Here is a 21,389-nt window from a genome sequence, read left to right on the forward strand (position 1 = left end):
ATATGAACTTTTGGAGCTCAATAGACACAAGTTATCGTTGTACAAAGGCATTGAAAACTGTTCGTTGTCATGTCACATAAGGCCACGAGGTGGCGCTGAACTCAGTATCACGTGTGACCGCCCCGGGCAGCAATCACGGCTCTGCATCTCCTCTGCACTGACTGGATAAGTGTACGAATTCTGTCCTGTGGAATTCTGCGCCATTCTGCTTGATGTGCGTTGGCCAGTTGTGGGAGTGTCAGCGGCGTGTTCTGACGTTGACGTACACGTTGATCGAGTTCATCCCAGAGTTGATTGATTGGGTTGAGATCTGGAGATCTGGAGATCTCGACGGCCAGGGCAGGTCGTTGATGTTGGCACTATGAAGGTAGTCTACCGTGACACGAGCTGTGTGCGGTGGACTGTTGACCTGTTGAAATAGCTCCCTCTGGCGGTCAATGATTGGAGGAAGGTGAGGTTGAAGAATTTGATTCATGTCGCCATTTGCTGTCAAATTTACCTGAACCACAACCAGGTCAGATCTCCTGGTGAAGGATATGGCCCCCCACACCATGACACTACCGCCACCGAAACTGTCGAATTCACGTACACAATGTGTGGCAAAACGCTCATTTCGACGACGATAAACACGTTGTCTTCCACCTCGCCGGTGAAGAAGAAATCGTGATTCATTGATAAACCACACTCGTCTCCACTTTCTCAAATTCCAAGGCTGTAAGGTATGGCACCAACGCAGGGTCGCTGTCTGTGGATCTGTTGCAAAACAGGGACGATAACTGGTCTTCTGGGTCGGATTCCCGCCTCACGAAGATGGTTCCTGGCAGTCTGGTCTGATATCCTCCTCAAACCAGGGATGCGCCCTGCAGTCTCCGTAGCTGTGGCACTGCGATGACGTAGGTGGAACAGTCGAATGTAGCGATCCTGTGCAGGGGTGGTAACTCTTGAGCGGCCGGTTCACGGACGGTCTGCAGTGGAATTGAACTGTGTGTATCGGTCCCAAAGGCTGTGCTGTGGTGGACGTTGAAGTGGCGTGCAACAGGAGACAGCGATTCCCCTCTTTGGATACTTCCTGTGGCGATGTTCCGATCAGCAGCGCTGAGTCTCGGCATTTTCGAACTTGAAAAATGTTGACAATTGAATGACAAATTATTGGTTTATTCCTGCCTTTCATAGCCACTCCCACGAGTTACGAATGCCATAACGTGCACGTGCATTTTGCATTACTGTTTTCCTCCATGACATGTTTGAACAAGTGTCGACAATGGCTGCGTTTTGACGCACCGTTTGTCCAATATCTAGCCACCAACATTTTCCAATTACATATATCCAATTCATATACCGGATTTTTTGTTGTGAAGTCAGGTTCAGTGAACTACATACTACCTGTGCGTTTCGTTTTTGAAGAGTGTATATCAATGTTTATGTTCTGTGTATATAAAAATAAACGCATGTGTATTGCACGGATTACATTCTGTCTGCTTACAGTAATACCTGACTAATATATCCACACTGAACTGATACGACTGCAAAATGACATCACAAGTCTATATGATAAACTTGATAAACGCGAAGGTCGTAAAAACGAGATATGTAATTTCAATAATTGCTCTTGTGTTTTCCGTCACGCTATTAAAAGACTGTTATGGTCTTAGAGAGGCTGTCATGTTGTGGGACTACAATACCCTGATGATCCACTGTGTCCACATACTGTTTAAACGTACTGCAGGAAAATATTTGGCAAGTGTTACATATATTTAGAAACTCGTAACCATAATCTACCTATTGAAACTGGCAGACGGAGAAAAATACCTTTAACCGAAAGGATAATGCACACTTTTTAAATTATCTTACATAGGTGATGAATTCCATTACAGTAAAGTACGATTATAACGAACTCAAAGGGACCACTAATTTTAGTTCGTTATAACCGTAGTTCGTTATAAGCATATATACAGTATAACTACAGCAAATAGTCGGGACCAAATGTAAGTTCGTTATATCCGTCAGTTCGTTATAAGCGTGTTCGTTATAACCGTAGTTTACTGTATTTGTGAATTTCATTTTCTACACAGATTCTACTACATCAAACCCAATATGCATTAAATATATTACTTTATTAAGAATTCACGATTAGGAACATTTGGAAAACTGTCCAAATTCTGTAAAATCATCATGGCATTGTTTAAACGTAGCAAGTAACTTTTCCTCTTATTGAATTGTACGTATATTGCTACCCAAGTGAATCTGTATAAATATACATGCATGCTCGGCAAAGCTGTTTTTGTATCTATTCTATATTATTATGTATATGTATTATGTTGTTGAAATATTTTTTTACCTCTGATGCCGCTGATAGCGGCCTGAGTGTAAATAAAAGTTCCGTTCAGTTCAGTCTCGGTTGTAGTGTGATAATGTACAGTACTAAATTCGATACAACTTCGTTTTGTTTGATTTTGAATGATACAACGTTTAAAGAGCTGTCTAATCACATGATAGTTATGACAAACAATTATATTGGAAGTAACTGATGAAGAGTGATGGGACCTTTGATGCCACTTCCCAAACGAACTATGGCAGCAAATAAATCCCCGGTATTTATTAATTTCCGTAAACCATCAATGATGCGGTGTATTATTTATATAGGACAACACAACAGAGATGTACTCACACTGTGCATCAAACCCGTGGCTAAATTCAATTATCGATATTTCTTTTGAAGTATTTAACCAGTCGATGTCTGTCACTGCAACGAAATGGCATCGAACATTATGGCAATCGATCTTGTCTATGGTCTTATCGCTATCTTCAAAACGGCATGTGCCAAAGTGATCACACGCACCTGTACAAACTAAACAATCTTTTTGTCAACTGAAATGTGTGTACAATTTCATTATCAGGGTTTGGAATGTTCAATTAATGTATCGTTTCCAGACGGACGTTTACCGCAATTTGACAGCTATCGATCTGCACAAGCATATCAACATCACTATTTAATATCATGGTTTCACCAAACATTCCATGTGTGCATATTTGAGAAGGTGTTTGCAAATTCGGAGGTGAAATCGTTTCATCCTGAAGAAATTATATATGACAGTGTAAGGACTGTCTGAAATTCGCGCTCGCCCTTACGATCGGCGGTGTATCCTTTATTGGGCTGTTGATGCTGTTGTGTCTAAGAAGACAGGATTGACATGGATTTCACGAAAACCGGTTAGTGCCAGAGAGAGAGAGAGAGAGAGAGAGAGAGAGAGAGAGAGAGAGAGAGGTCTTCAAGACATTTTATTATACAAAATGGCTTATCAGCTGAGAGACAACTCGGATTAAGTGGTTTAGAGAGAACTATGCCTTTGCAGGTTATTACCAGGGAGTTTTAGATATCTCGATTTGCTGCACGTTCAGCTTTCATTTGGTCAAACCATAACTTCGTCTTCGGCTCAACGAGTAAACGCTCCAATCTCTAGGCTACCACTACCGCCCATAGGTATGCAAGAATTGAAGACTAAGTGTGTGTATGTTATGACCTGCTTGTTCGTTGTCTGTCATATGTTCACAACGATGGTCATATCATTTGAAAATCAGCAACGTCAAGTTTGTGCGCATGTGATCACCTCTGGTAAACATTACATGTTCCTTTTCCGGTCTCAATATGGCGTATGATTAGTATTTAGATTTTAACCTGACGATCTTTGTAATATGTAAAAACAAGTTTGTATTCAGAACAAACAAATGTACTGGTTAGCGACATATATTCCTATTTTACATATGATTATCATGTAGAATATTTGTCGCGGAAATGTTATTGAATATTGTACGAAACACTGAATGTTCTGTACTTATGCTGAGGCATACCACGTGGTACCATTTGTAATGCAGAACAGGGAGACAAGATCAGAAAATTGATATCAACATCGATAGACTTCTAGATGGACTCTTGTTTAAACATTGTGCTAAAGGCGCGCAAACGTTTTGGAATATTCGATAGAACTGATTCATCAAGTTAAGTAAGTCAAACACATTAACCCGTTGTTCTTCTAAGCGTGAAGTTCTGTGTAAGCACACGCACTGCACACGACAAATATTCTTTTTTCTTCAGATAACATTATGCTTTCGGTATAGGAAATGAAGTAAACCTCGGTTTTCCTCAGTATATAATTACTTGAGCTGGTGTGGCGTCACCACAGTTAAACGCCCATAGATGAATCTTTCATTTGCCTTAATTCGAATCAGCAACACATTTTGCCGAATGTCGGGCTATCAAGGTCTTTGGAACCACATTTTCGTTTTAGGTTTCATCTTCAGCAACGCATTTCATTGTGTAACAGTGTCTCGAGGTGAGTCAAATAGATTTCGTGTGTGATTTTCATGCAAATGAACTCATTTGTTTGTTAAATCTGTGTTGTATTACTAAACCTAATCGTTTGTTCTCTAGTGTTCTGAACGTAGATAATCATTGCCTGTAGGCTGAATCGCATCAAGTTGAATTTGGAACCGAACGCCTACAGTATGAATCTCCAAACTTCAATGACAAAATATAATTGACTGGTGTTAGTATTGAAATGATTGGTGTTAGTATTGAAATTGAATGAATCGTAAGTGAAGATACTGAGTCAATTGGCATTGGTTCAGTACATTATCCTGAGGGTTGTTGATCTGAATTAGGGAAACCCTGATACTAACCTTCACTTAAAGTATAGGGCGCTGCTACTCAATATTTGTATACATCATTTATATATTTATCACATCATTTATATATTTATCACAGATATTCAACCGCTCACTGTGTGACGTCACAGTCGAATATAAACGCACGTCAATTGTCAAGCTCGTTGTTGTCGCTGGAATCTGAAATGGACACTCGTAGTAATTATATCATGTTTTCTTCCTAAAACGTATTGCCACACAAACCATATAGCGTAGGATCCACACAAATAGTGGAGCAGTATTTGTTTTAATCATAGGTGTGTGGTGTGATTTGAAACCTCTGAGTCGGGTATTTTCCTTATTCATGGTAAAATCACGTGTTCAAATAATAGCACCGTTACCTTGTATTTGATGTCGTTGACTTTATCCCCGTTGGGACCCGGGGAGGATAAACAAGAATGTGTCCTCAACACCCAATTGCTGGTCGTAAAAGGCGACCGAATTGGGCAACCTGTTTGCCGTGGGCTGCGACCCTGTGTCGGTGTCAGAGAGTGGGATTTTCCCCCAAGCCTAAATTCCCCCCGGAAAGGGTGCTATATAGCCTAATTCCCCCCCGGAAAAAGGGCTCGAAGCTTAATTTCCCCCGGGGAAAAATGACTACATAGCCATATTTCCGCTTTAGAGTGAGATTTCCCCCCTTAACACAAAGGGGGAAGTATGGCTATATAGCAGAATTTCCCCTATATCCCTCAGATTTTTCAATGCAGTATTAAAAAACATAACCTACTGCACCATTTAACAAACATTGATCAAACAGCAATGGCAAAAGCGAACTTCTTGCATGCCATATTTGACAGAGAAATTCGATTTAACGTGTCTCAATTGAAAACAAATTTTTAGGAATCCTGTATAAGAAGTTAAGTGATGAAAAGACAGACGATTCCGACTTGCCACTTGTTATTCATGCCAGAGAACTTATTTATGAACTGTTGCTGGATACTAGTAAATACTTCACGTCAGTGATTTTCTACAATGCAGTGATTAAGGGTGTGTTGGAATCAACAAACAGCAAAACAGTGGAAGACAGTTATATTTTAGAATTTCTGGACAAAGTTTTGTCCTGTGTTTCTGGCGCAATAGACCAGCTTGAACTCCAACTCCATTAGTATTCAGTAAAATGAATAAAATTCTTTTTACATTGTTATTCTGTTCACCAATGTTATGGTTTGAATGGTGCTGAAAATTTCACTGTCGCCTTTATTATGCTGAAGAGCAAGAGGTCCCAGGTTCGAACCCCGTTAGTGTTATTTAGAATAAAGCTTTATTACACCAAGGGGAATTGATTATATTTGAAGTGAAAAGAGTATACATACACTCATTACGAACAATACAATTTCAGACAACACATATATCTGCACTCATACATAGCACTCCATGCAAACTTACATAACACTCCATGCATACAAACATACACACAGAACATACATGCATAACATAAAGCAACAAAATATGCACTATTAAAGAAGATAAAATATGAATTAACACTAGCACATAAGAATTAAACAATGATTAAGAGACAGGTTGACTTGGTTCATCATTTAAAAATAAAATACTAACGGGAACAAATGAAGATTTGGCTCTATTTGATTTAAAACAAGGTACACGATATCTTCTTTCAGATGGTAAAACGTCATAACAAGGGTATAAAAAGTGATTTGGTTGGTCTAAAATTCTATTTGCAAGCTGTAAAACACGTTGATTGTAAAGAGAGTCCAGACTGTTGAATTTGCATCCTGAGATTTTGCTAGCCACTGTTGTTATTTTAGTTATTTAACCTAAGGGCTGACATTAGTACAGGTCCTAAAAGTGTTGTCGCAAGCATAGCCTGCAGTTCACAACCCTGTGCACTAAACAGAATCCGCTCATCAGTTGGTATATAGCCCTTTTTCCGGGGGGAAATTAGGCTAGGGGGGGGAAATTCCACTCTCTGACACCGGCAATAGTGCTCCTTAGTCCAACACACCACTTCGACCCTAACTTTGCCTAGACGGGCGGTAGAATGGACCCGATTCTATCAATCGGCTGGTCATGTCATGTCCTGTGCAAACAATATTTCGCACAAACTTTTGATAAAACTAAAAATAAATTTATTCTTAATGTCTATTGTAAATGTGTATGAATGTATATAAATTTGCTTAGAGCCCTATACCCAGAAGGCAGGGGGGCTCATGGGCCAATCTGGTGATGCTATCCTCTGAATTATGTACGTCTCCAATTGATTGTCATGGACCAAACCTGACCTTTATTTTGGTGGATAGTTATAGCTTTTCGTGTCAAATTTGCTGGAGTATACCACCCCTTTATCCTCGGTCTTTGCAGCTTGGAGATCCGCTGCAGCATAAGACTGTCCTTGTTGACCCTCCATGGTGGGTGAGGAAAAGGGGTGCAGAATTATTTTCCTTTCAACATGGCTTCCCAGCACCCTGGTTCAAAAAGACGATATATGGAGTCTGACAATTCACCCGACGAAAATACCCCCAACCGATCTGACCATTGGCCACGTTTTGTATTATCGAAGCTTGTGACATAGGAACCCATAAAACTGAATCCGTTTGCAATCTCCAAAGGTACCGCTGGTATCTGTGGAGAGGTTACAAATGTCTCCAAGCTTCGATCGGGTTCTCTCCTTGTGCAATGTGCACGGAGACATCAATCCTTCAACCTTCTGATATTGATTTTGGGGGGTTTTTTTGCTGTCTCTGAACACAGGACACTGAACTCATCCAAGGGAATTGTCGGCGACAGGGCTCGCAGCATGTCCGGCATGACCGAGGATGAAATCATCAAAGAACTTGCCCAACAATCTGTCACAGCTGAATGCAATATTAGGCATCATCGATGGACAGTACAAAAACGTAACTAGAATAGCACAGATTCGATTCAAAACAAGTTGAGAACATTTAAAAAAATACATTATTAGTAAACAACACAATATAAAAATGGGTTACAGATCACAGCAACTGAAAGTAGATTACCATCCTACGGACCATAGGGACGTACAATGCCTTTGCTACCTGCATGGACCCCAGCTGAATTTACATATTCGAAATTTAAAAAAACAGTATATTCTACGGTTAAAAATGTAGAAGAAAAAAATCTACTTTGGAAGACAGCCACCAACAATCTAAGGATCAGTCAAATTTCTAAGAGTCTAAAGACAATTATCAAGTCTAAAACGATCATGTATTACTTACACAACATTACATAAGAAAATTAACGTAATTTAATGAGTAATGATATGGTTAAAAAGATCCTTTCGAGATGAATCTTTGAAATAGTTATCCCTTATGATCGGAAAATGAACACCGTTCAATACGTATTCATGTGTATAACGTGAATGGCTAATACGATATCGTCTGAATATATGGCCTCTTCAAATCTGGACTGACGACCCAAGTAGGTGTAACCAATATTTGGTTTTATTGAATATGATTTATTTATACCTACTTGGGTGTCCCACGTCTTCTGCATGAGATCTATGGTCTAACATCTAATTACAGGCTTATAGTCACAATATTGGATACGAATTGGTGTCACAGATTTGTTGAGTGCTGCTTTAGCAGCAGCATCGGCCATTGTGTTACCAATGATTCCAACATGGCTTGGTAACCTTTAAAAGACGAGGTCGTATTGGTCGGTACCAATATGATTATGTTATTCAATGTTGTCAAGTAACATTGGATGCTGAAACTATTTTATTAATACTAAACAACATTACTGATAATTATAGCATGTTTCACAAATGTCTCCTGTCTAACCAACTGGTCAACCGTACTATTTTCCTAAAACCACTTTGAATGTGTGTTATTATACAATTATTTGTTTATAAGTACCATATAAGTATTTCATAAGTCATGCAAACTCAGCTCGTAAGTGAGATTGGCCAAAAAGTAGAAGGATCAATAGGATCACGGCAATGTTTCGGTATTAGATTTATGACAGCAATACGCCACAATGAAGGGACAATACCCGTTGTCCAGATATGATCTAATATAGTTAACAATGTTTCTAAACAGGAATGAGATAAATGTTTAAATAACTGATAGTGGATGTTATCAGCATCTGAAGCAGTATCATGAGCTTGCAATTAAGTCGGCAACTCATGAATGGAGATTTCAGTATAGTCCTCGCCATTATCAGAATTAAATTGTTTTTCTATATTTCTTCCCCTTCTTTAAATCTCTGAAATTTCGGTAAATAAGTCGATGAATAAGGACTAAGTAAGGATAAGATATATGGATGAACAACTTCTTTATACGAATAGGAGCGAGGTTTCGGTGTAGGTTCTAACACCATTACCAAGTAACCGATGGAAAGAGTATGGTTGACAAGTATATATACACGTAGGAGGCAGTGTCTGTACAGCAGAGTAGATTGGGATGTAGTTGCGCCGGGGTGCACTGGCGTTCATTCTGTTTATACGTAAGAGCTTTAGCATTTAATATTTTAACTTTACGTTATAGACAGTCGGGTGATGGCGGAAATAATTCTCTGCCTTTTTCTTAACTTTCCAAGCTTGTTTACATTCGGAGTTATAAACCATGGTTTACGTGCATATCGATTTGTGGAGGACTTTGGTATATATATCCATCAGCAATTTCAAAGGTCAGCTTGTTTCCGGATAATGTTTAAATAAAGGTCACACTAAAAATAGCTAAAAAATCGGTCGCGACGCGTGGTGCAATCCGGAGAAGCCGGAACTATGAATAGAAGGTCAACGCAAGAGGATAACCGGTGTTGACAGTCAGATATTCCTTGAAAATACTTAATACTAAATACTACATGAATGACTTAGCTTATCAGTTTGGTATGCGGGGGAGAATCGGAAAACTGCAACTGCAAATTGCAAGACCTGTCAGTATTTGAATCACCAGCCGAGACGCACGCTTCGGGGAGAGAAGCCATTTATTAATTTCAAGGATCTTGACTGTGAACATTTCATTCTGGCGTCATCATCGCAAACAATTTTCATGATATGTACGTCGTTGGTAATCGTATACAGTTATACAGTAATTGTGAATTTTACATAAATGTATCCCCTGAAGTATGTTTTTGTTTTGTTATATATATTCATCGCCACAGTTGTGTTTTGGCCATGTAAAGGGACACATCTCATGATTCGCAATCCATGTTATTTGTCAGCAACATATAGGTGAAGTTAATAAAGAAAGAAACTACAATTTGAATGACTCGTGACAAAACTATCGATGTTTCGAGAAATGGCGTTCCAAAGATGTGCACGCACATCAAACACAAATAGAATAACATCATGGATATTGACACATTTGCATCGAAAATTATAAAGTTCTGACAGCACAATTCGTATCTGAAAACTGTTTTCTTTATAATGTCTAGTTTCAGTGAAATAGGATCTTGAGCATTCATTTTGATTATTCTGAGATTGACATCATACGAGAAAGACATTATTTATTACCCACAAATTGTCCGTCACATTATTATCATTAATTAGAAATAGCCACCTCTGAATTAGCCTTTTAAATTTAACGTATTAAATCTCACTCTTCGTGTTCGGTTCCTTATTCAATTTAGCACGGTTAAATCTGTGGTAACACAGCTCTACATTGAAAACACAGAATGTGTATCTTATGACAAATTATTAAATCTTCACCAAAGGCTTGAATTGTGCGGTTGTTATGTCTAAAATATTTTTTTTACGATGCGGTAACAGCACAAAGCTTAAACTCTCTTTTTGCTTGGCTGCAATTAAAGAAATACAATTAATAATCCTCATCTGCTTGTATAAAATCATTTTCGTGTATCATAATGATGTATGTGTTGTAGAGAGACGTCTTGATATCAGATGCCTTTCAATTTACATTAACAACTTGATTGATGAGTTGAAATGGACATCAGTGGCTGTAATTCAAGAAGACAACGAAGGTAGAATGTCTGAATTTTTTATTTTATTTTATCGAAAACATACATTTAGGTAAAGTCATATGATATAAAATACGTAGCATTCGGTGTGTAGGTCTCACTCACTCACTCATTCACTCACTTATTCGGTCTTTGACTTATCAAATAATTATTAATGTACTAGGGAGTGATATCAATCCGTATGACGAACCGAAAGAAGAAACTACTTTTAAAAAGGACAATACATCGATGCGATGACAACTACCTTGCCTAGTAGGCTATTGCCTCAGGTTCCCAATACGTTTAGATGTGATTTAGATTTAGATTTAGATCATTAGGCACAACATGACAGAATCTAATTGGGAATTTTAATAACTCTAGCATTGTATTTACATGTTTTTTCGAACGTTGCTCCAGTGAATGAAACTATTTTAAGAATAACATTATCTATTAAAGAGATTGTTACCTTTGTGTGTCTCATTATCGGATATTAAGAACAAAATATATACATATGTGCAAACGTTCAGCACCACCCATGAATTTATAAATGTGTTATCTTTACAATGACTTACATCGTTTACGCATGCATGAAATAGTACTTAAGCGAGTAGAATATTTTATTTAAACCGAAATTTCTCGTTGTGTCTATTATTTGGTTATTTTCTCGAAATTAAAAGTTTTTCTGTTATTTTGATTCTATTTTCGTTATTTCAAATATTTTCTCGTTACTTCCATTTTTTTGCGAAAATAATCGAAAAGAAATAAAATTAATTGAAATAAATGTTGTTGTTTTTAATTAAACTTGACATATTCGAAATTAAGAGAAAATAATCGAAGTAACGAAAAAGAAATGAACTTTTAATAACGAGAAAATAATCAAAATTATGCGAAAATAATTGAAATAACGAGAAATTACATCAGCTATTCCCACAGAGTGTGTTTGTTAGAATTTTCGGCAACATGTTTTCGATGACAGCAAATAGGATCCAAAACCTTACGCATGGGCCCTCCCATACAAAAATTTGGTGAAAATGTTAAACACTCAGTAAAATGTGAAATACTGGTTTTTAACTTTTTATTGCTACATACTTGAGTAATAGTTGATACATACAACGTAACAGGTTTACAGTCAATGTGAAGATAACACATTCATACAATTATGTGTGGTACTTAACTTTTGCGCAGGTATATATATAATGCTTGTTAATGGCTCGCTTAATACAAGTTGTAACAATAGATTTATCATCAGGAAATATACTCGCCTATTAAGCTCCATAAACCGAATAACAATAAATGAGATGTGAACATACATCTCTGTCAGGAAATGTTCTTGTTTGACTTGATAATCGTTTCTTGATAATGTTAACAAGAACTCCCGACAAGAACACATGGTTTTTATAATGTCCATTTTGTCTTCTGAGTTTCAGAATTTCATTTTCCTAACAGTACAAAGCAACAAGTTTACAACATACATGATGTGAACAGTATTTCAATTAAGGACATCTACACGCTGATGTTTCCTTCTATAAATGTAATCATGGCACTGAGCAAAACATTAACTCATCAGTTCTTGATGAAGGTGAGTATGAACTGTGTAATCTGTATACAAACGTATCATGACTGTATATAAATTCCATAAGGAGCAAGACTATTAAAGTAAACTGTAAACTGTTGCCTGCTAATTGTACACCGATGCTGATGCCGTGTTGGTCTCATGGTGGTTATAGGTGATATCGCGAGGAAGGTTACATTGGTGTACATCTGTTAAAGCGACTTATAAACCTTTCATGGTGTTGTAACCATCTCCCAGACGACCTTTCTTTTGTAGTAAGACCACTCAGCAGGTTTTACAATTGCTCCTCAGGTTTTACAATTTTATTGCTCCCCAGGTTTTACAATTGCAACATTTACTGTGTTGATGCTATTTGGGTCATGTGATATCACCTCGACGATAAATTATAATGCCAGACAATACTTTACATGATTTCGGTGCAAATCTGGTATAGGGAACAATATGAAAATGTAGGCAGTCGTGTCACATAGTTTGACAAAGACATTCATGAACGCAGGTATACTGTAGCATCTGCATTCTGGTTTTGAACTGTGGCCACCATTTGCTTTCTGTGTTTCCGAATGACAGAAATTATGAATGTCACACCAAATAAAGTATTTCTTTGGAGATAATACGGTAAACTCTGTATATGTATTCTGTAATGATTCGTTCCAATCAATTTATTTCAGATAAACAGCTTTGACTAATTCAAAACGTACTACAGATGTTCATGATAGCATTCACATTTTTATTTCCTTTGTTATGTGGTAACGATTGAGTTTAGTGCAAAGTGTATTCAGTGATGATTCGTTTTTGTCAATTTATTTCAGATAGACAACTTTGACTCCCGTTCAAACCGTACTACAGATTTTCAACATCATTCATATCATGTCATTCTGACAAGGACTCATTCGTTGCTGCATGATGCGTCAATGATTAACCACCTAGAGAACGTTGCAGTAATAATCCAACACGATGATGAATCCTGTCCAAATTCAGTACGTATGATAACCATTGAACATGCTTGTCGCGCCTCAACGAAATGCTAAATAGTATGATAATAGTTAGATAATGATTTCCGTCGTTCCGCTCCAAGGGGAAAGTTGTTACGTGTTTATACGTCGGTGGATGATCGACTCGGGTTATTCTCTGGCGTTGCTGTTTGTATTTACGGGGTCGTATTCAGTTGGTTAGTTGGTTGGTTTGTTGTTCAACGTCGCACTCGGCAATATTCCAGCCTTATGACGGCGTTCTGTAAATAATCGAGTCTGGAACAGACAATCTAGTGATTAATATCTTGAGCAGCGCTCCACGCAATAGTGAGTGAGTGAGTGAGTGAGTATGGTTTTACGCCGCTTTTAGCAATATTCCAGCAATATCACGGCGGGGGACACCAGAAATAGGCTTCACACATTGTACCCATGTCGGGAATCGAACCCGGGTCTTCGGCGTGACGAGCGAACGCTTTAACCACTAGGCTACCCGACCGCCCCCTCCACGCAATAGGGATCGATGACATGCATCAACCAAGTCAGCGAACCTGACCACCCGATCCCGTTAGTCGCCTCTAACGACAGGCATAGTCACCTCTTACGGCAAGCATGGATTGCTGAAGACCTATTCTACCCGCGAATCTTCACGGGTCGGGTCGCATTCAGAGAAGTACTGTCATGATGAATTGAACATCGTAATCGTAATCATCATCTCTGAAGCTGAAGGAGCAATAATGTTGCTGAAACCTGCCATGTTCGTTTTGAATAAAGCTATCTATGTTGCATAAGATGTTTGACTCGATCTCCAATATACCCGCCAGGCGCAACATGGGAAAAAAAGATCGCTTTGCTACCTGAATAAGGTGTGAGTGGGTTTAAATATTATTCCAAAACGCTGTTTCGTCTGAAATTAAATTGGTTAGATTTGAGTTTAGAATATCAAAACAAATCAGGTGTCAGTGAAAATACATAAAACTGCTTTAGTTAATCACGACTACTCTAAGAGCATCTGTACACTGAAGAAGGAATAAGCAATTTTTGGAAACAGAAACAGCTCCAGAAAATACTATACGATGGGGATTCCGGTTCCCAGCCTATGCTTGATGTTTCTATCAACTTAATTGATCAGGAGGTAACGTCTTTGACTTGGTTGATAGCGTTTTAACGACGAGGGACTTTTCTTAGTATCAATCAGTGGCTAGTTTGTGCCCAGATTATCACAGGACAACTGTACTCTTTCTGCATGTGGCGTTAAACAATACACGAACTATACTATATATTATAATAACTACATATCAATGTTCCTACCTTTGTACGGACCACTTTTCATTTTCATTTTCATTGCACATGAACTTCAATGATCATAATTATCATTGGACCTCCGTGTATCGCTTCAATATTGCTGACGATGACAAAACATAACCTCTTTTCAGACTTTTAATCCTTCTTTTAGACTGAAACCTGCAATGAGCCACAGATGTACACCCTGCATAATACACCAGACGGGCGGGTATTCGTCCCTGTCTCTGACAAGGGAGCCACAACAGCATCTCCCTTGACAAGGTTCTACCCTAACACCCAGTATGGCTACAACAGCCGGCGACTGTTGGTCAGCACGCTTGAGGTATGGGTATATTCAATGAGATTATGAATATAATATGTCCAGGACTGTTGTTGATGACATGTCCTAATCAGTAAAGATGATCGCATTCAGGCCTCTAGCTGCCCAAAAGATAGATCGGGTAGTCAAGCTCTGTAACTTGGGTGATTACGTGTCATCAAACCGCGATGACGTGTGTCGTTGTTCATGCTTTCTGTCACTGGTTTGTCTCGCCCGGACTCGAACACTATCCGCCATGGTATAGCTGTAGCTGGAATAGCACCGACTGCGGTCGTACGCCCCACCTCTGATTTATGTATCATATATTATTACAAGTTCCCCAATACCCATAAATTGGCAAGACTATTTTCCAACAACATCACTAAACACTTGAGACATTTATGTAAATTTATCTTTAAACTCGTGAATGAGTTCTAAAACCCTTCATCCTGATGTTAAATTAAACATGCCATGTATGTACACAGTGTCTTAAATTGTTCTACGTTCATTTATCAAATGCTAATTATATATTGTACTCTTGTACCACCGTTGGTGGTTTTGAGTGAAACAATGAATCTGAATCTGAATCTGAGACTCAGTTAGTTGTATGTTGTCCCCCATTATCTACATGACCCGTGAAGATCCGGGGTAGAATAGGTCTTCAGCAACCCATGATTTCCGTAAAAGGCGACTGTGCTTGTCGTAAGAGGCGACTAACGGGATCGGGTGGTCAGGCTCTCTGACTTGGTTGATGCATGTCATTGGTCCCAGTCGCGTGGATCGATGGTCATGACGTCAATCACTGGGTTGTCTGGTCCAGACTCTATTATTTACAGACCGGCGTCATACAGCGGGAATATTGCTGAGTGCGGCGTTAAGCAACAAACGACCAAACCATTATCTACGTTATTCCGTAAAATGTTAGAGTATCTAGCGTATATGTATCTTTGTTGTTTAACGCTGTACTCAGGAGTATCCCGGCTGTATATTATCGAGATAGTTGTTGGAATTCCCGTCATTTATCATAACTGTGTTTTACACAGCTTTGCTGCAGATTTTTATTGCCACTTGCTCTCCATCTCTTAATGTCAATACTATGTCCCCTAAAATATATTATTTTGTGAAATTTTTTTTTTTTCTTATTTGTCTTACCAAGTCCATGGTACTGCAATATATATCCGTTCTTCCAATTCTATTTTAGGCGCCTGTGTACGTCTCTAAGCGAGTCACCAACGGTAAAGCAGAATTTACTGGCTTTGTGTTTGATATCTTGGACATAATCTCAACGAAGCTTAATTTCAGGTATACTTTGAATATGCTCAGAATGTGTGTGTGTGTGTGTGTGTGTGTGTGTGTGTGTGTGTGTGTGTGTGTGTGGTTTAGCGCCGCACTCACGAATATTCCAGCTGTATGACGGTGGTCTGAAAATAAACGAGTCTGGACCAGACAATCCAGGGATTGACACGCAGCATCGTTTGCGTAGCATCGATCTACGCAATTGAGATACGATGACATGCACAAACCAAGTCAGCGATCCTGACCACCAGATCCCGTTAGTCGTGTGTATTCATGTACGAGACAAGACTGATGATGATGTTCATCTATGCTAGCCCACGTAGATTCTATGCCACAGTTTGACATGTGCATCTCACTCACACACAGTATACCATCGTTTAAATACTATTAGTATGACGAGAGCATAGTGATACAGTGTATGCTATTCATCAGGCGCGATATAACTGTAATACTGTTAAAAGCTGTGCTAAATCCAACTCACTCACTCACTGACTTGTCAGAGCTATTAAGGACAATCACATACAAAATAATATCCCCCGGGGCTTGATGTTTTACGAGGGACTCCGACCCCGGGTCATATGTTTTAGGTAATATATATCAAAGGTACTTGACATGTGGCTGATAATTCTTTTGGTAACAAAAGTATTAGTTTAAGTGAACTTTATAATCACAAATGTTTTCCATGAATAAAGAGTCCGGGTAGAATAGGTCTTCATCAACCCATGCTTGGCGTAAAAGGTGACTATGCTTGTCGTAAAAGGCGACTAACGGGATCGGGTGGTCAGGCTCGCTGACTTGGTTGATGCATGTCATCAATCCCAATTGCGTGTGTCGATGCTCATGATATTAATCAGACCGCCGTCATATAGTCTGGAATATTGCTGAGTGCGGCGTTAAACAACAAACCAAATTCATGAATAAACACTTCTTTAACCGCAAGAAACGACAGAATTTTTACAAATGTATTAACGGTAAATTATTATAATTATGGGCAAAACCATTTACTTATTAGGTCCCCGGGATATTTTTTCATTTGAGTGCATTTCACATGCATTTTTCTTTAGCTGTTAAAGATTATAGGTCCCATTTTACATCATGACATAACACGATCTGTCATTTTACGTTTTCGGTAAAATGAACACTCTGCGTACACGTGTAAATGCACATAACAGTCGTGTAGAAATTATCAGTTGATCAATCAAAAGTAATCAACCTAAACAGCTTAAGTGCTTTTGTTTTAGAGCTATTAATTCGAGGTGATCACCCCACACAATCAGGAAACATTATCCCCACGCCATGCTGGCTGCGGCAGTTATAAGTGGCAAACTGCAACCTGATCTGATTTGTCGATCATTCTCCCTGTTATCTGTAAAGCATATACACTGAAGTAATAAGCAAGCTGCTACCGCTTTGGTTTACATAACACAGTTATGATGTCACACAGCCAGCAGATGGGAAGTGGGGCGTACTCGAAAATGGTCGATGGAATGGGATCGTCGGTCAACTGAGCAGAAGGGTAAATATATAAAGTATAAGCAGTATTTTTTAAAGATGATTGTTTGAGTAAGCTAAGCGAGTTTGATTGTACACCGCTTTGGAGAAACGCCAATAAATATGACGGAGAGGATGGTAATACCAATAATCGGTTGCACACAAAAAAACATTTAGCACCGAATAGTCAATTGAAATTGTATTAATTTCTTCAATTTCCTTCAGGAGGTGGATATTGCAGCTGTCGACTTATCCGTGCAGCATGCACGAGCCCAGGACATTGACTTCATCTTCCCATCGTTTAACTATGACAGACTGGACATCATATACAAGAAGGGACCCGATTCTACCGGACATCTTTTTTTCTTTACCAAACCCCTTCAGCCAGGCATTTATCTCATATACTTTGCTGTAACTGTTGGATTGCTAATGTTATTCTTTTTAGTGGAACACCACTGCTTTCCCCTGCATGAACCGATTTGTGCAGCGGCACCAGCTGTTTGTCGGCAGGTTGCAGGCATAGCCTGGGAGTTTGCTGGCTCTGTATTCAGACAAGGTAGGCAAAGATTTATCACCTATTCTTATCTACAATTGTCATTAATGGACTGGGATGGCATGTCGTTGCATGTCGCCGTGTGATGCAGAAGTAGAATAGATGCCAAGTACCCGAAGCGTTTGGCAGGAGAACACTAAACTCGGAACTTGGTGTATACCTGTTGAACTGAGTGTCGTCGTAGAAATTTGTATGTACATGACATTATAGGCGATATTGCAAAGTAATAATTATGAATGACTTAAATGTCGTCTACAGAGACTGACCTCAAAGGTGATGGACTGGATGTAATATGATTGTCTGGTGTCCAACCTTGTCATATGCTCTGTGAGATTAGGGTAATAATTAACTTATAGGTTCCAAATGATACCAGAATATAATTAAATGTCTCATTTTCATACAAATGGTGGCAGACAAATAAAAATAAGTTTGGAAAAAGTTACGTCATATTTGCTTGTGCGGCCAATATGCCAGAGCCTGGCCTTTTGAGCATTTTTGTAAATTGTGAAATATTTCATGTCATTATATGTTATGTAAATCTCGACAGGATTTCAAACACAACCAAGAAAAAATGCCGCGCGGATACTTCTCGCCTCATCTTGGATATTAACAATCCTCATCTCGACCATATATTGCGCTAATCTCATGGCTGCCCTCACAGAAGTTACAGATACGTCAGCGATATCCAGCATCAACGACCTTGTCGACAGCAACTACAGCACTGGGATGCTTAATTCCGGTACACCATATGATGTCCTACGGGTAAATCGAAACGTTTCCTTACAATCAAGAAAAAGTTATGTTATCGTTGTTTTGTCCATTCATACATCTAGTCGGTTACCGTAGACGTAAGTTCTTTTACAAAATGAGAATTGGTGTCTTCCGTACATTTAACGTAAATAAAAGCAACATCATTTCCATAACCATAGCAACAAAGGCGACAATAGATAAAAAACAAAATAGATGTCTGCTAAAAGCAGAGTACGACCATATCGTTAACATGTGTTATGAATCACTGTGAAATTGTGGTGATACGAGGTGTTCGCGAAAAGTGATGGCATAATGTCCGACCGGTGGCACCTGTCACAAATACATGCAAAGGCAAGTTAATTGTTCAACTGAAAGAAACACGGGAACATTACGGTACAAGTCAAAATGGGTAATTGCATCGGACATGTAAATCATTGATGCGTCAAATTTTGAGAAGTCCTCATCTCCACCTAAAGTAGAATCGACTCACTATAAATCACATGACAGTTCTTGACCTTGTTACAACTCTAGATGGGATGGTGGGTTCGATTCCCGGTTCGCCCAAATTATGTATCTAGGTTTGTCAGCACCATACCCGTGCTCGTGGGTTTCACCAAAGTGGTAAACGTCGGAGACCGGCATCACTTCGAGCTTTCCTCCCACATTAAGCTGACACGCCGTGATGTAACTGGAATACTGTTAAAAGCGGCGTTAAATCCAACGCACCCACTCCCTCATTAGATGCGATGGAAAGATACACAATAATTATGGGTTTTTTAAAAAGACGAGGTCACCAGACACTTTTCTCTCACTAAGCCAAAAAATGTGTCAGCATCAACTTTAAAAGCTGGACAACCCTGTACTTTTGAAAAATAATGTTTTCTCATTGAACAAAGCCAAAAGTATTGATCCCCCTTAAAGGTTTTGTTAATTTCTTTTGCCAACTATAACAAGGTGTACATCATGATGACTACATACACTCATATTCGGAATTATATCTTATTCAAACCTCCTTTCCTAAATATTAAGCTATCATCAAGCTAATCACTAACCGGCTGTTTGTTTGTTTCCTTTGTTTGTACAGTCGTCAAAGAAAACAGGGATACGGCGGCTTTACGAAAAGATGGTAAAATTAAGTGAACAGGATGCTGGCATTTTTAACAACGACGAGGAAACCCACATGACGAGAGTCATGGAGGGGAAACATTCTTTTATCATATATAAATCCAGTGCAGAAACATACATGGCTGACGACTGTCTCCTTGCACTTATTGGAGAACCTGTAAGTTGGGAGTATGAAGAGATAACGTTTGGAGTACTGAAAGGATCCCCACTGAAGTCGGACTTTGAAAACATGTATGTTTTATCCAGCTCTTGTTTACAAGTTTTGCTGATAAGGTGTCTATGTTGATATTGAAAAAGATCAAACTTCAGATTGCTTGAATGACCCTTTTCATAGATTAACATAATTTGTATTTGGCACACAAAACATTTTCTCGAATACCATATATGTTGGTTAATTTATGAAGAATTACTCATATTCAAATAGTAGTAGATTGTTTTGATGCACACACGAACGTACTGGTATGTTGTGTGAACCGACGCTCATGAACGCATCATATATGACGTCATACATCCATGACACGAGATGCACCATTTGTCTCGTGCAGGATTAGCGTGTAAAGTTGAAAATCACGCGCAGCATAGCGTGATGATAATGATAAAGGCACTCTGTGGTAACACTTGACTGATAGATAGTTTTGTCATTTATGGTACCCATTTGAAACATCCCTTCTTTATGTTACACACTTCTCTATATTTGTTTCTGTGGCTCGCGTTTCTTATGGCAGTAAGACTTTGAATATTTGGTTTTAACATATATTTATTGATTATTTTATAATTCTATTTTATAACTGTTTATGTATTGCGTTTTTCGTTAAAGATTCCTTTGAGCGGAGGTTATATATGTACAGTATTGACATATTTCTAAGATATGTTGTGTTGTTTACTTTTACTGTCTTGTACAGGTAAGACTGTGATTCTGGTTTTCAGTATGTACACTCTGAAAGAGAGCGGTATGCTGAATATTTTGTGGACGAAATGGACCACTGGTGGCAAGACCACTGGCCAATGTGGAGTAGACAGAAGAGGCAAATCCATCACAATGAGAGAGATTGAAGGAGTCTTGCTTGTGATTGGTGGAGGACTGGGGCTATCATTTTTAGCCATACTTGTAGAAATGTGTGTACACCGTCTTCGCAAAACTTCACACTTTTGAATATATTTACATAAATTAAGGAAAATAACGACAAAGGTTTTCCTTCAACATGTTTCATTTGGAGCACTAATTTGTTTATACTGAACACTTGCTATGAGCACTTTCCAATACTCTGTGTGTGTATTTTCCTCTGACGATGTCATAATTGATGGGAATATGTCCCAGCTTGTACATGTTTATTTCTTACGTGGTACTAAGTAAGCCGTTTTTCTTACCTGCTTTCCAAATCAAGAAAGTAAAGAAATGTTCATAAGAGTTACTTTATTATCGCCGAGTCTGAAAAACACATTTAGCAATAA

The 21,389-nt window shown here is 38.7% G+C and overlaps 2 protein-coding genes across 2 annotated transcripts; both read left to right on the top strand.

The window, feature by feature from the left end:
- The first annotated feature begins 17,459 nt into the window (after positions 1–17,459).
- LOC125384326 lies at positions 17,460–18,908 on the top strand. Its single transcript, XM_048403304.1, has 3 exons — positions 17,460–17,534; positions 17,735–18,065; positions 18,610–18,908. The coding sequence occupies exons 2-3, from the start codon at positions 17,939–17,941 to the stop codon at positions 18,906–18,908; spliced, it is 426 nt and encodes a 141-aa protein (XP_048259261.1). The 5' UTR covers positions 17,460–17,534; positions 17,735–17,938.
- A 1,007-nt stretch (positions 18,909–19,915) lies between these two features.
- On the top strand, positions 19,916–21,114 carry LOC125384250 (glutamate receptor ionotropic, kainate 5-like). Its single transcript, XM_048402900.1, has 2 exons — positions 19,916–20,168; positions 20,865–21,114. Exons 1-2 carry the CDS (start codon positions 19,936–19,938, stop codon positions 21,088–21,090), a joined length of 459 nt encoding a protein of 152 aa, XP_048258857.1. The 5' UTR covers positions 19,916–19,935; the 3' UTR covers positions 21,091–21,114.
- The last annotated feature ends 275 nt before the right edge of the window (positions 21,115–21,389 follow it).

The sequence above is a fragment of the Haliotis rufescens genome, unplaced genomic scaffold (assembly GCF_023055435.1).
Source record: "Haliotis rufescens isolate VD_foot unplaced genomic scaffold, xgHalRufe1.0.p SCAF_3, whole genome shotgun sequence".
NCBI lineage: Eukaryota > Metazoa > Mollusca > Gastropoda > Lepetellida > Haliotidae > Haliotis > Haliotis rufescens.

What these genes read in the sequence shown, in the direction of transcription:
- LOC125384250 (XM_048402900.1), top strand. Translation starts at nt 19,936, where the DNA reads ATGGTAAAATTAAGTGAACAGGATGCTGGCATTTTTAACAACGACGAG. An exon ending in AAGTCGGACTTTGAAAACAT is followed by an intron (nt 20,169 to 20,864) that starts GTATGTTTTATC and finishes TCTGGTTTTCAG; the next exon opens with TATGTACACTCTGAAAGAGA.
- LOC125384326 (XM_048403304.1), top strand. Translation starts at nt 17,939, where the DNA reads ATGTTATTCTTTTTAGTGGAACACCACTGCTTTCCCCTGCATGAACCG. An exon ending in TGGCTCTGTATTCAGACAAG is followed by an intron (nt 18,066 to 18,609) that starts GTAGGCAAAGAT and finishes AAATCTCGACAG; the next exon opens with GATTTCAAACACAACCAAGA.